The sequence below is a fragment of the Mesocricetus auratus genome, unplaced genomic scaffold, assembly GCF_017639785.1.
Source record: "Mesocricetus auratus isolate SY011 unplaced genomic scaffold, BCM_Maur_2.0 Super-Scaffold_100018, whole genome shotgun sequence".
NCBI classification, from domain to species: Eukaryota; Metazoa; Chordata; class Mammalia; order Rodentia; family Cricetidae; genus Mesocricetus; species Mesocricetus auratus.
Window position 1 is genome coordinate 21,711,343 of NW_024429199.1, and position 15,103 is coordinate 21,726,445.

At 39.1% G+C, this 15,103-nt stretch overlaps 1 protein-coding gene across 29 annotated transcripts in view; it reads right to left on the reverse strand.

Moving 5' to 3' along the window:
• Positions 1 to 15,103, reverse strand: part of Epb41l2 (erythrocyte membrane protein band 4.1 like 2) — a 177,765-nt gene that overhangs the window by 21,212 nt on the left and 141,450 nt on the right. For 17 of the 29 annotated variants that reach the window (XM_040728277.1, XM_040728269.1, XM_040728267.1 and 14 more), the window contains 4 exons: positions 10,916 to 11,088; positions 6,750 to 6,919; positions 2,368 to 2,430; positions 429 to 575 (listed from right to left, as the gene is read on the reverse strand). In XM_040728277.1, coding sequence (XP_040584211.1) covers positions 429 to 575; positions 2,368 to 2,430; positions 6,750 to 6,919; positions 10,916 to 11,088 — 553 coding nt within the window. Of the gene's footprint in view, positions 1 to 428; positions 576 to 2,367; positions 2,431 to 2,691; positions 5,292 to 6,749; positions 6,920 to 10,915; positions 11,089 to 15,103 lie in introns of those variants that run through there. The other 12 variants (XM_040728280.1, XM_040728279.1, XM_040728278.1 and 9 more) reach the window with 3 other exon arrangements.

Below are 15,103 nucleotides of genomic sequence, written 5' to 3' on the forward strand. Positions count from 1 at the left end.
TTTTGCAACTTTTCAACAGAGCCCATCAATCTTTAAAGGTAAATCTTAACTCATTATCTTCATAGTAATGACCTTAAACCATTCTATATATGCTCTACATTCCTTTATCAACTAAATGTCCTTATTTGAGAACTAAGAAACTTAGATACAGTATTACATTAGTTCCTGAACTGTCCTAAGTAACAATTCAATACTACTCAAATACAACAATAAAATTACTCTAAAAATATTCCAAAAGTACTCTGAAATTCATAAAATGTAACTAAGAATTCAGCCAATTAATATTACATTGTTAATACTTAGTATTTTAAAAAATTGTTAGCAATACAAAAGAATTTACGTGGGAACATTTTCTAATTTCTGAGAATCAACAAACAAGATGAACAGCTGCAGTGAGACACAAAGCCAGCAAACAGCTAGTGACATACCCCTTGTGTCTGTAGGGACAGAGGTGTGAGACGTCGTTTTTCCCATTCATTGGGGCGCGGCTCAGGTGTGGACTCCATAAAATTGCGCTTGAGCTCACTAATGCTAGCCTGATGTTTCAGTATGTCCTCCTGGGCCTTATCCAGGTCCTAGCAACATGTAACATGACAAAGGGAATCCAAAACGAAGGAAGAAAAAAAACAAAACAAAACAAACCCAGCAGGGCAAAAATAGAACCAAAAAATGAGACAAAGTAAACTTATTATTCAAAAACATAATGAAGCAAGAAAAATGCCAAGTCTCAAAAGCCGTATTATCACCCGTGGATAGTCCTAAGTTTATAAAAATTTGAAAATGAAGCCACTAAAATTATTTTACTCATATTTGAATGATTTTATTTTCTTCTCTGTTTGGTATTTGAAGTTACCCATATTAGATGGGAGCCATGGAATTGACCATAGTAGCAAACAATCCATTTTTATATATTTGGATTTAAATAGCAGCCTCTGACTTTGTTCCTGCAAATTTATTTTAGGGATGAAGCCTGTTACTAAACTGTATTCTGTGAATATAGCAAAACAAGGAAGAGTAAACGTAGAAGCACACACCTGGCCTATCTGAGGCCATCAACAGAAGCAGAAAAACCAGGCGTGTCTCTGTCAGAAACCCCCAGCAGTGGCTTCTCATTCTTAAGGAATAATAATAACTGTTTCCAGAGGCTCTTTATGCTTGGTGTCTCTCTAAATGAACCACACAGTGGCCTCGTTCAATGCCAAGAGCAAAGGAGAAACTCCTTTTACAAAGATGAATAAAACCTACTCAAATGATGACTGGTATCCAGCATATTTAGAAGAAACAAGCAAAAACCTGGCACTTGTAAAAAGTACATGTGTAATCAATGTTCAGGAATTGGAACTAACAGAACTTTTAAATGTTTTCTTACACTTCAAAAATCACAGGCTGCCTGTAGATTCTAGTCCCACTCCCAAAGGCAGGTCATGCATCTGACAAATTAGCTAATCCACAGTCATGCACAAGCATAGTAGCTCACCATGAGCTTCTATAGCCATTTGCAAAAACTTAACGGAATCCTGAAACTTTTGCATGGCATGGGGAAATGACTGGCTTGAGATCAGGCACGTTTCTTGCATTTGTTCACAGCAATGTTACTTATTACACATCACAGCATTTTAGTAAGTTAAACAAAATACACTTTAGCAGTTATCAAAGCTGCCAAAAGCAACTTAACAGATTAGTCAGACTCCCCAGAGCTGCAGGTCTCCGCTGAACACACTGCACACAGCACCTTAGAAAACTGCCCTCTTCTTACATGGCACCCACTTCACAACTCCCAGAGCCTCATCTGTCTATCTATCTGTCTATCCACCTAACTACCTATCTCCTCCCCCTTCCCTTTCACCTTCTCTGTCCTCTGTTCTTTCCTTCTAGTCAGAAGGATTTTATTAATTAGCATATTCTCAAGTATTTAAATGGGCCACATACCTTATTACACGGCTTGTACTGAGAGGTCAAAAAAGGGGATGAAGCCATAGATTGAGTCAATTGAACAAGCAAATGTGAAATAAAAAATGTTACCTATTCTATTTAATGTATATTAAAAATGGGATCATGTTTCTTCAGATTCTATAGCTTAAAGGTGACCTACTGGGGAAACGGACTTACTTAGCAATGAATAAACCTTATTTAAATAGAGGGCTTTTCTCTCCAGCTGTCACTTTGAGAACGTGCAACAGATATATCCCTACCTACCCCACCTAAGAACCGAGCTGGGCTCGTAGCATGCGCTCCCCCATTCAACAGCCCCATGCATTGCATGCACTGTGCTTGAAGAGAATGGCCAGCCAGCCTGTGCGTGACCTCCCGTCCACAGCAGCACGGCAGCCAGAGGACAGAGTGCAACGGTTCTCATATCATACAAACCTCCAACATTAAATTGCTATGTCTGACATAAATATTATCCCCTTCTACTCTCAAGGTATTTTTCTGTGAAATTAAATCACACACAGGGGAAAAGGCAAATAAACATAAGCGTATCAATCAGCAAGCACTGTAAACAACCCAGAGTTCTGTAATCTAAGACTTTAAAATAAAAGAGAATAAAAAATCTTAAAAGCCACAATAAGCAAAACTCAGATAAACCCCAAAAGTGCATTCCACCATCCTCTCCAACCCCCACCCCAGCCCCACAACAACAGGATTGGCAGGCAACAGGCACTTATTATTAACATAAGGAAAAACAGACACCTCCTCCAAGTACGTTTCCAAGTCTTCCTTCTTCCCTGCAAAGTCACACCGCGTGCACACAGGCAGAAAGAAGGGCTCGTTGGTAGGGCTCCACCAGCCAGGCAGAGAGAGATGCTGTATTCAAACTTAGTGGTGCAGCAGCAGTACCAACCTTTACTCCTGGCCCTCATGGGACGCTACTAAGTCACTGTGCTCTTTCTTCACCTACAGTGTTGCACAAATGATGGAAATGATCTTTTGCAAGGGTGGAATGGAGAATGGAAGCTTCGCTCTTTCTCAGTCCCTAGACTATGCCCTACTTTGGGGAATTTTCTTTTCCTTCCTTTTCTAAAAGCAGGAATAGAAATGTGAGATTGCAAAGATGGCAGAGGTCAAGCAGCAATGGAACAATGTACAGAGATGCCAAATCTGTCTTCAGCTTTAAGTAGGGTACAAATTTTACATCGTTATACACTGTCCCTTCAGTTTCCAAATATAGGTTTTCTTGGGGCAAAATTAGCCGATTTTTTGCAAATAATGTTTAAAACATAGCCATTTTTCCACAAAATGTTTATACAATAGTATTCTGCAGTTGGACATGTCCCAATATTTAATGACCCCAAAGAATTAATTCAAAGGCTTAAGACTAAGAAATACGGAGTAAACATTAATGCCAGGAAACTAATGGTAAAAACAAAAATACTGGCACGAAAGGAAAATCAGCTTTCCAGGATAACCCACCCACATGGCCCTCTCCTGTGCTGGCAGGGCAGCGCAAGTAGAGTCAAAGGGCCTTGTTTGTAACCATTCGGGGTGTATAAGAGGTAAATGGGTACAGAGAGTCCCCACCCCCACATCTTTGAATCAGAAGTGAAAAGGGTGACATAGCTCTGTGAGGAATCAGCCTCCAATTTCATGGTCAATACTTAATTCACTAAAAGGTTGATCTTTGGTATTTCTCGAGCAAATGTTAAGAATTACAATTTCTCCTAACAATGTATAAATCCATTTATGTTTTTCTTTTTGTTTGCTCTGTGATTTAATCTGTGTTGACAGAATTCCTAAGATACAAGACACTTAATCACCAAATCACCTTGAGCAAAATAATCAAAAGTGTCCTGCACATCTTAAGACTGACTTCCTTGTAGTGCAGAGGTAGAGCACTTCAAAAGAGCTGTCTTACACAGATGTAAAAAGTTTCAGACACCTCATTTTAAATAAAAAAAGCAAAAGGGCCAACTTTTCATATATAGTCCAATTTCTCAAAGTCAAATGTTTCATTTTTCATACATATTTGTTAAGTAATAGAATATTATCTCTCTCATAAAATACCTGATAAAGACTTATATAATTGCATGATTCAGGGCATAAGAAAGAAGACGATGTTAAAGTTCATCTCTCTGGTCCCCAAATGCTGAAAATACATCATGGCGTTTCTGATATTAGGCTTAGAAACATCAGGACATTTACAGACTCAGGCTCATAAGTTCCAGTATAAATCTGGTTTTCGTTCTAGATTAGTGATACTAAGTTCTACTGATACATGTCAATTACACTTATGTCCAAAGCATTCTATGCTTTGTTTGAAAACATTAAGTTCCCATGCTTAAGGAACAGCACTAACATTTATCTTCAGAACAGAGCCAAGATACAAGCTTAAGGCCAGCACAGATCTCCAGCTCACACACTCCATAACAATTTCATATGATCTAAGATAGTTATACAATAATCTTACCAGTTTGCCCTCAATTTAGAATGTGTGTACCTAGACTTAGGGCAGTATATCTGTTATCAGAGAAGTATCTACACTTATCTATCACTCATGCACGTGTGTGTGTGTTGTGTGTGTGTGTAAATGTGTACATACTATTTTGAGGGTAGTCAGTAAAATTAATGCACAGATTTAGACTCTATTAGAAAGGGGATATAACAAAGAACAGTTGGAGGACTTCAAAAACTGTACTTTATGAAGGCATGTTGGCCACTGCTTCCTCTTCCTCTGGCTTGTCATTCAAGTCACAGTCATAAAACACATGAAAGGCGGTGGCTTTCCCCTCCAGATAGCAGAGGACTATTGCGAGAGGAAGTGAAAAAGTAAGAGAAAAAGAAACTGACTGAGAAGCTGAGAGAAGCAGCCCAAAGATGAGGATAAGTGAGGGAATGAATGAAGGTGATGTGATGGGGATGTAGTGTTGAACATCAGGAGGGAGGAAGGAAACCCAGAGCTTGGGGAGGCTAGGGAAAGCAAGATACCCATCTTCATCAAGAAGGGAAGGCAAGCCAGAGGCAACGTATTTGTAGAAGTTAAAGTAACCACATTCAGAACCCGTATGGTCAGCCGATCTGAGAGTCTTCTCATGGATGGAAGAACAGCCCGGTTGAGGAGAGGCTACAGCAGGATCCAAGACAGAATCCAATGTGGCCACCTCAGGGTCACCCTGTTCTGATGTTTCACCCAGAGAAAGCAACTCAAAGCTATCTAATGTGGACTGATCAGCCTCCCCAAAAGGGTCTTCCTCCGAAATGTCTGACAGCAAGTCCACTTGAGGGACTGGCAGGAGGTGTGAGGGGAAAGATGAAGTACAGCAAATGAGAGGTGACGGAGGGCACGTGCACACAGTCTGTTCCAAGAGTAACCCACAGTTGAGCATGAGTCACACAGTGTCATGTTCAAAGAAACAAGAAGGACACAGGAGAAAAGAAGATACGTTAGTGAAAACTTTACTCCCAGGTAGGCTTCATAAAAACAAAGGCGAAAAAATTAACTGAATCATCCATTTTTAAGAAGGAAAACTGGATTCCTTTTATACATATTCATGACTAGGAGTTTCTAATTGATGTTACTGAAACCCAGTGGCTGACACATATATTAAAAATACTAGCAAAAAAGCTCACATAACTAGTCATTTGCTAAAACAAGAAAGATTTTCCTTATAATTTAACACAAGAACTTTTGCTGTTCAAAAAAATTGTTTCATAATTACGTATGACAAATTAAGTAGGAAAAGCAGAACAGAACTATTTTGAAATACTACGCCTACTTCTCTTCAGAAATCATTGGGGGGGCTACTCTAAGCATAATTTAAAAGATTCTGACAACTTAGCCCTTGAAAGACATCTTGCAGGACAGAAATTGTATTATCTATATATACCTTTTAGCCAAATAACTTCAACATGACAATCACAAATTGTTTAAGGACAGCATGCAAATGATTCCCTATCACTGCTGTGGCCATGTGTCTGAGACCTCTGTGCTGACAGCAGAGGATGTCAGTGCAAGAGCTCCTATTGCTCTTCCAGATCATTCCTTTCTAAGTTCATTCTGTGTGTCTTTACATTTTTCAAAGTCTGAATTAAACAGACACTGCAATTCAACAGGATGATTGTGTGTGTGTGTGTACACATATGTGCACACGTGCACTTATTTCCAATGTTGCATATAAAAAATTGCTTTGTGCAGGTCTGGAAATGAGACACAAGCAGCTCAAAAGCTCTTTAGTCAAGTGACTTTATCAACCAACTGAAGGGACTTTAGTAACAAGACAGTGACAGATTTGAGAATATCTTAATATTTTTGCTTCTCCTTTCATGATAGCGTATGCACAAAATAAAGACAATGACAGCTCACCGATACTGTATGTACTCACAGTCCACAGCTACGAATTAAGGATTTTCATAAAAATTACTTAAATCATATAAACATTAAGAAAGCATAATAAAACTCAAGAGAAGGGCTACATTTAAAATTGTCTAGTAACAAAATATGCAAATTTCAAATCAATGGCTCTTATCACTGGTGATTCAACTGATAATAAACTAAGAAAAATGGAAACGTCAGTGCACTGTTTTCTTATATTAGTATAATTTACACTGAAATATTTTGCTCCAAAAAATAATCAAAGCAAGGTTAGAAATCACAGTCCAAATCATCAGCAGTCTACACATACTTGAAACCTGGGAAATTAAGCCAGCACAGGTTAGACAATGATAATACATTTCTGAGCCTAACACACAAAATACAGCAGACAGCCTCCATCTAAGCACACCTTCCCAAGAGCACCAGTGCTAACATGCCATACCTTTCCCTCAGCGAGCAGAGGTGCCGATTTCGTTGGGCTTCTGACATCCCTCCGGCTATCACCATCCTGTATGGCAGTAGAGCCGACAGCTGCAGGACCACGGGCTGAACCCTCTCCAGGAGGGCCAGGAAAATCCTTCATAAGACTTTGGTCCACAGCACCACTTGGAGCTAATCAGAAGGTAAGTTGAAATACCTATGAATACCTCGACATGTGAACGGTCAAGCTTTAAAGAACATAACCCCTTAAACGAACAGGTCACACATAAGTAGCTAGAACATAGTTTGAACTTTGAAAACATCAACATTTTTTAAAACAAATGTTTAAAAACAAAATTTTAAACTAATATAACACTCTACTAATATTCTGAGTTTTTAAAAACTACCTATCCAGCAAATTAGATTTTTGAACGTGTGGCTCATCATGGAATTGACCAGTAGGAGGAGCTCTTGGCCCAACTTCAACAGTCCAGCAGAATTAAAATGTAACCATAATCTGGGGTAACTGATCAGTTCTAAATCTACCTTGCAAAACAAATAATTAGCTGATTATTAAAATGATTTGTTTTAAGGAGTTTTAAGAAATGCCCTGCAAATTAACCTTTATTTGTATACTAAAAGACCAGAGATTTAAGAATTTACCTACCTAGTATTTTCCATTTTTCTGACACTTTCAAATATCTCAACCTGACTCCCGTGTCCAGGCCCCAGCTGCTACTCAAAGGTTGGCCTGTGCATTGCCTTCCTCTTTCTCAAGGAGTTAGAAACCTATTATTCTAAGGGTTTGTCACAGTGCTAGCACAACTCCAGAGTTGGCTAGCCTAGTGACAAGTCTCTAACAGAAACTCCTCCTGACCAATCCAATTCCCCAGGTCTTTTCCTCCTAATAAAAGTGCTTTATAGACAGACACCCTGTGATGGTTTGCTTTTATTCCATAAACCAAGACAAATTCCTGTAAACAAAAAGCCATAGAGCCTGAAGCCCTTGGAGAGAGGAATGTGTAACCCATCAGTTGAGGTATGAGTACTTTCAATCTTTGTCCTACAAGGTACCCAGTAATCTACACCCTCTCCTGCCCATCATAATGTGCTTTCTCCCCATCCCTATTTGCTTTATCAAATGATACTCTACTTGCCCCTATTTGCTTCAGTCAGGAACCTCTAATTATAGAATATAATCCCTTAAAACCAGCAAATCAAACGGTTGTGTTTCTAAACATGATAAGGTTTTTTTTGAGCCTCTATTATACCATTTCACCCTTTAACTAATCTATAAAAATTTACTTATCCAAATTCACATTAAAATGAGCTCAATCTTGCATTATACCTGCTTATTTCCCCGATGGTTTTGGGTTTTTTGTTTGTTTGTTGAATTTTTTGGGGTGTAAGACTTTACTCATTCTCTTGTATAGAAGTATATAATTATGTATATCCCTTTGACTTATTATATAATTTTAGGCACCCATTACAAGCACAGATTACTATAAAGAAAATGTGATCTAAAAGTAGTTTTAAATATACTGATGCAGAAAATAGGAGTCTATACAAAAATTTAAAAAACCACAAAAACCAAGTTGACAAAATGTTGACTGCACACTTTTAAACACATCCTCAGTTTAGTGTGAAGTAACCTACTGGTCTACCCCCAAACCAAGGTGAAGACCACCACAGTGCTGTCATGTAAACCACTCCGAGCTAGTCTGCCTGTTTCCTGATTGTCTTCGTTCTACCCATTCTCTTAGAACAAGTGACTTTTCAAAGCTAACACTCTGCTCTTGTGTGCCCTCACGGCACAGTAAGCCCCCAATGGTCCATACATGATGGACCCTGCAGAACCCAACAGCAGCCTGGCTCTTCTAAGCGTGAGTGTGTGGTCTTTTTTCCTATGCTCTCCCACTACCGGGGATGCACTATGTTCTCTCTTCTACGGCTGCCTCCCTTTTATTCTTCTAGGTCTCCGAGGGTCTTCATTAGGGAGGCCTTCCTTCCCTGATGACCAAACTTAAGTAACACAGCACCCCTGTCCATTCTGTCTGTCACCCCCACTGCCCAGCAACTGATGATTGCTAGTTCTCCAAAGTGACCATTTCCTAACCTCAGAGGAGTCTCACTTCTCTACAACTGCTGTTCTAGGTGGCTTTTATTTTTAAGTCTTCCACGTCACATTAAATGGCGCCTTTTATGCAATCACTAAACAATTTTTCTCAACTTTAAAGGAAAGATTATTTACCTATCTAAATTTTTCAAGCTAACCTTTAAAAGTAAATTTAAGAAGTAAGGAAACCCAACACTTGTCAGCAATGCTAAAGGGTTGCTGATAAAACGGATAAAAGAAACAGAGCTCTCTACTGGGTTACTGAGTAGTTTTGCTTTGCTGGGGGAAAAAATAGCATAAGCCCTAACCAAACAATTCACTGGCCATCCGGTCATACACTGGCATGAAAAGCCTCCTATTTTTCACAGCAGCACAGTCATCCTTTGATGACCTGCCCATCTGATGAATTGCAGTGTCCAAAACACAAAGGCGAAGTACTGGTGCCATGCTTGTTCCTTTTCCCTGTGAAACAGTTTTCAGATGCAATTTTGGAGAACCCTCTGCAACAACTGCTCTAATCAAGGTGGTGGGTTTCCCAAAGAAGGCCACAGAGAAGATGCCCTGGCTGAACGTTCTTCTTGAACTCTAATACTCACAACATGAGCTATAAAGGCAGCGCCCAGATGGCAGTGGCTCCTCCTGGAGCATAACAACAGGGACTGCATCTATTCAACACAGCGGCAAGAGCAGACTTGACAGGTGCTAACTCGGAGGGGCATGTTGTTCAGATCTGTGCTCAGCTGCTCACTGACACCACTAATTCGCTAAACTTAAACAGTCACATCGGGAAACAGGGACATCCGTTTGCTTGAAGCACATATTTTTCTGGTTCCTTAAAATTACAAGGAAGACTCTCCAGAGTTAACAATCACATACATCAATCGCCACCAACAAATCCTGGGAAACAGCCGTGTGTCCCTACACCTATGTTGTAGCTTCTTTTACTAGGAAAGGTCAATCTGTGTCAATCCCCCACTAATGGGAGACTAAGTCAGCATAGGAATAGTCTGTCTTATCTAACTATAGAACAACTAAGCTGTTCAAGTTCATATTCAGAACTATACAAAGAAACAATCAAAACATGATTTGTGCTAATAATGCAATATAGAATTAATTTTTCAAACTATTTGATATTATTAAATATAACCAATATTCGAACCATAACAATCATTTTTGTTATATAAAAAGAAAAGCATTTTAATAAAATGTAACATTATCTCTCTTGTAAGAAACATACTATAATTCTTAATTTACTAATATCAATATGACAAATAATATGAAAAGAGAAACATCACCTCATTTCCATGCATATGTTACATAAAACTACAAATATGTAGGTCATCTTAACTCTTAATAGAAAAACACTAATATTTATACTCTCTCCCCAGACAAATGAGTATGTATTTCTTTTGTTATTGTTGTTTAAAACGTATTTAAAATTAGTTCTTTGAAGCCTAGCATGGTTTCTTGTATGCTGGAAGTTTGATAAACTTCTGAAAGCATATCTTCAAATCTGAGAGAACTGTTTACAATTATCTGAATTAAGACTCACACAGAGCTGTGCAGTGGTGGTGTACACCTTTACTCCCAGCACTTGGGAAACAGATGCAGGTGGATCTCTGTCAGTTTCAGGTCAGTCTGGTCTATAGAGCTAAGTTTCAATACAGCCAAGGCTACACAGAGTAACACTGTCTCAAAACACACACCCCCGCAAAGATACATATGCAAACTTACCCCCCATATCCTTAGAAATGTTAGCAATTAATATATGTATAAGAAATTAAGCCACATTAGAGCTCATAATCAAATAAAATCAAGAGAAACATGTTTATCCAACAGCTTATAATCATAAACAAAAATACATACTATGTATGCTGTCTACAGAAAATGTGGTGAAAGCAAAATCCTGAACACAAAATTAGTTTACTCAGAGAATAACAACATCTTACTGATTTGGGGGTAACTGTCTATTCCTCTAGAGGATGTCTGGTAGTCTTATTAACTAGATATCACTTTATGACCCCAATAGACTAGAAAAGATGAGCAGAATCCAACATTATAAATATGCTTACCTCCATCTAGGCTTCTGGAGACACGTTTACTAGAGGCACGCTCAAAGTGCGGTGCTGGCCTATCTATGAGGGTGCTTGCTTGGCGGGTCTGTGCCTGGGTGCGTCCACTGTAGCGGAATTTGGACCCCAAGGTCAAGAACTTGGCCTTTGGTGGCTGCTCTGGAGACACAAGCCTACAAGGAAAAGAAAGAAAAAAGAACGACTTCGGGTACATGAAAAAAAAGGTATGTATTTTAATATTTCATTTTAAATATGATTAAAATGGGGACAGCCAGGTCATGGTGGTGCACACCTTTAATCCCAGCACTTGTGAGGCAGAGGCAGGTGGATCTCTATGAGTTTGAGGTTAGACTGGTCTACTGAGCGAGTTCCAGGACAGCCTACAAAAGCTATATGGAGAAACTCTGTCTCAAAAAACCAAAATAATAATAGCAATTTCAACAATTGTACTGCATACACTTTAATAAAAACATTCTTCCTACCTATCTGGTTTTATTGTTGTTTTTCTGTTGTGTTTTGTTTTTGAGACAAGGTCTGACTACATAGCCCTAGCTGGCCTCAAACTCCCTAGGCAAACCAGGTTGGCCTTCAATTCACCCATGTCCCTCCCTGATCCTAAGTGCTGGATTACAGAGCAACACCACACACCAGGTCATGTGTATTTTTATAATAGTGATGTGCACACAGATATTTCCCCCAGCCCCACCAAAAGAGCAGCTGTTCTGAGTGTGTATCAAGAGTATTTATTTGAGTTAGTGTAAATTATTTACGTAAACACATATGTCTGAATTTCTGCTGCTAGCTGTTAAGTGCCAAGTAAAAAGCCCATCACCATTAGCAATTGTTAATATTTATGCCTCTTTCTGGTAGGGAAAAAAATCCATCTAACTCAAGAATCTGTTCCATTAAGTAATTCTTCCCTGAAGAGCAGAAATTACACAGTGATCCACAGAGATGACTAATATTCTTTTTTGCCAATATTAATTCTACTGTGTAAACCTTGGGCTCATAATGCATGAATTCAAACATTGATCACAAATAACTTTCAGATTTATGTAAGAGCATGCTTTCAATAAGGAAGTCAGTTTTTTATGCAAATGAAATTAATGCCATTGCTTAATTAAGAGTTAAAAAAATCTTAACAAAAATATAGTCTCAGAGATCTTATGATTTATTACAAAGACTTTAGTTGACAGCTCAAGAATATGGAAATTTCAATCATTTTTCAAGGAAAAGTCATTTTATAGGGTTTTTTTCTAAAGTCATTCCAAGTATTTCTAGATCTTCTGTATGTTTTTACAGTCTCTGCTTGGTGAACGGTGAGTTCTAAGTCAAGGTGAAGTAATGTAACTGTGAGAGGCAATCCTTTAACTGAAAAGGCTGTAAATAATATTCAGAAACACGTCAGAATTAAGTGATAAAGGAACTAATATACATCATGACTTCTTGACCCAAACCTATTCATGTGGTAAAGTGTAACTATATAAAACACATCCCATTTCTGCCTATACATTTTCAAGAGATACGTGCAATGGTGTATCACAATGGTGCTGAGAACACACACTCTGACGACTTCTTATTCACCTTGAACTGTCTTCTGATGGGTTGAACATGGCAGAGTCTCCCTAACTAGCAATACTGTGAAACTCAAACTGCTTTGCAAGAAAGCAGTCTCCTACAGAATTAGGAGGAAAGGTAGCTGACAAGCTCATCTGTGCAGCCACTGTTGGAAACATTCTCTCTGGCAAATCAGTGTTGATCTTTCTTGTCTAGTAATGAAGTCTACTCTCAGAGACCAGTGAAGGAAGAGGAAGCTTAAAGACCATCAAGATGCACAAGCTTGCTGATAACCCAGACAGAAATCTCCAAAGAAAATTCTGAAATTACAGGCAGGATGTCTGCTTTATGGAGCTACGAGGAAAAAAATATTGTGCAGTTTGAAGAGATACCACTTTAAAATTTTAATGCATTTTCTGCTTTTTTTATTTTATTGTATGCACATGAAGATATTAGATCCTCTGGAACTGGAGTTACAGACAACTGTGAGCTGTCATGTGGGTACTGGGAACTGAACTCAGGTCCTCCAAGAAAGCAGATAGTGCTCTTAACCACTAAGCCATCTCTCCAACCCCCATTTTCTGCTTTTTTTACAAAATAAATTTAAAACAATTCAGAAACCTCTCATTCTTCAGGAAACAATTTGAAAGAAAATTTAGAATCTTTCAGAGCTGTTTTCCCAGCATTCCAATCACTGCTTTGCTTTCTGTAACGCTGTAAGGACCTGTGTGAGGCCCTGTGTGTGTGAGGACCTGTGTGTGTGAGGACCTGTGCACTGTGGGTGCTTGTCTGTTGCCTACCATCACCTATTATAGTCTGTAAAGTCTAGACCTAGTCAAACGCCTGTCTTAATGGGTTTCTTGCTTTGTTTTGTTTGAGGGTTTCCCTGTGTTGCCTGGGCTGGTCTCAAATCCATGAACTCAAGTCTTCCCTGCCCTGTCTCTACGCCCACATCTGGGACCCCAGGTAAGCACCTCTTTGGTGTTCTCCTTTCTGGAGTTACACGTTTGTAGCCTTGGGCTCTGTGTGTTGAGATTTAGCCCAGGGAAACTGCTGCAAGCCCTGTGGCCTCTGGTCCATTGCTAGGGCGACTACTGAAGAGCTGGGTCTTAGCAAACCATACAACAACACAGTCTTCAGAATGTACTTCAGAATAAATGTAGTTTTGCTGTCCCCCCACCCAGTTCAAAAAGTAACCTTTCTCATTAACACAGTCTGAGAAGACATTTCATACCCATGTCCAATCAGAGGAACTCCACACAATCAAATTTCTTCTCATGTATTTTCTGTTAAGATAGCAGTCAGCCAGTTACAAACACATTAAGGTTTTCCCTTTCCATGCTAAACATGTTGCTTTATATAGCTCTGGAAGTATCACATAAGGCTGACCACTGGTTTGTTAAGCATTATCACAAGTCTCCAGGAGCAAAATGGTGTACTTTTAGGTGAGCTCTGTAGTACTAGCACATCACAGAAACCTCTGGAAGGAACATGAAGAGAAAGTATGCACTGGAGACAGTGAGGCCATCAGGTCCTGCCTATGCTTAGGTGTCTGGCTGCTGTTGTCCTTTAGAGGCACCCACTCAGAGTACCTCCTGCAATAAGAAGCAGTCAACTGTGTCTAACAACAATAAACATCAAGGAATCCCTAGTACCTGTCATTTCCGACAGGATTCTTGCTGCTGGTATCATTGTTGACAGCAAACCTGCTATAAGTCTAGGCCTACATGACAGGTGATATCTAGCTATATATGAGGCAAGCTCAAGCTCCTTCAGGAAGAATCTGTTTTGGCTACCAAGAAACATTACACGATTTTCAAGGACTTCCATGATTAGTATAACTGAGTTAGACGGATTCAAATATATGTTGAATTATATGTCTCCTCTAAAATTAATGATTGATCTATAAATTAGTATTTTGTTTCACTGTAAGAATCAGTCATTTGTAATAGCTACAGTTTGTCTTCTACTTAAAGAAAAATAGTGGTAGTGGCAATAACGATAATAAACATTGTTATACACCAGAAATAGCTTATGTTTGCTTCACAGGTAAGATCTCATTTAATACTGGAAACAATCCATAAGGAAATAAAGGAACCTTTTATGAGCAGCACACAGGGAAAACGAAAGTGAAGCAGAGGCGTAATAACTTACCATCATTACAGAGATAGTATGTAGAAAAGCATTGATCCTAAGTCTAGAGAAAGCACTTTAACCTAGCAGCTTTATAAACCAGGGACCAAAATCAGAGATGTCAGTAACCAAACTACTTGTGAAACATACACCCCTAAAGAAAAGTTTTAAAAGGAAGGCAGAACACAGCCATAGCTTGGGATCAAAGGAAACTGGAGTTGGGTAGTATTGCTCTGCTGTTTGAGACAGGGTCTCACTGTCTCACTATGTGGCTCTGGTTAGCTTTGAACTCACTATGTAGACAGGGATAGTCTTGAACTCACAGAAATCCGCCCTGCCTCTACTTCCCGAGTGCTGAGAGTGGAAGAAGCACGGGGGCTCCTTGGGAGTTTGTTTGTTTGGGGCTTTGTTTTTTAAGGAAGGCATGGGCGTGTAACTGACCAGAGAAGTCAGAGGCGTCTGTTACAAATGAAATTTACTAAGAAGAGTCCTTTGGGG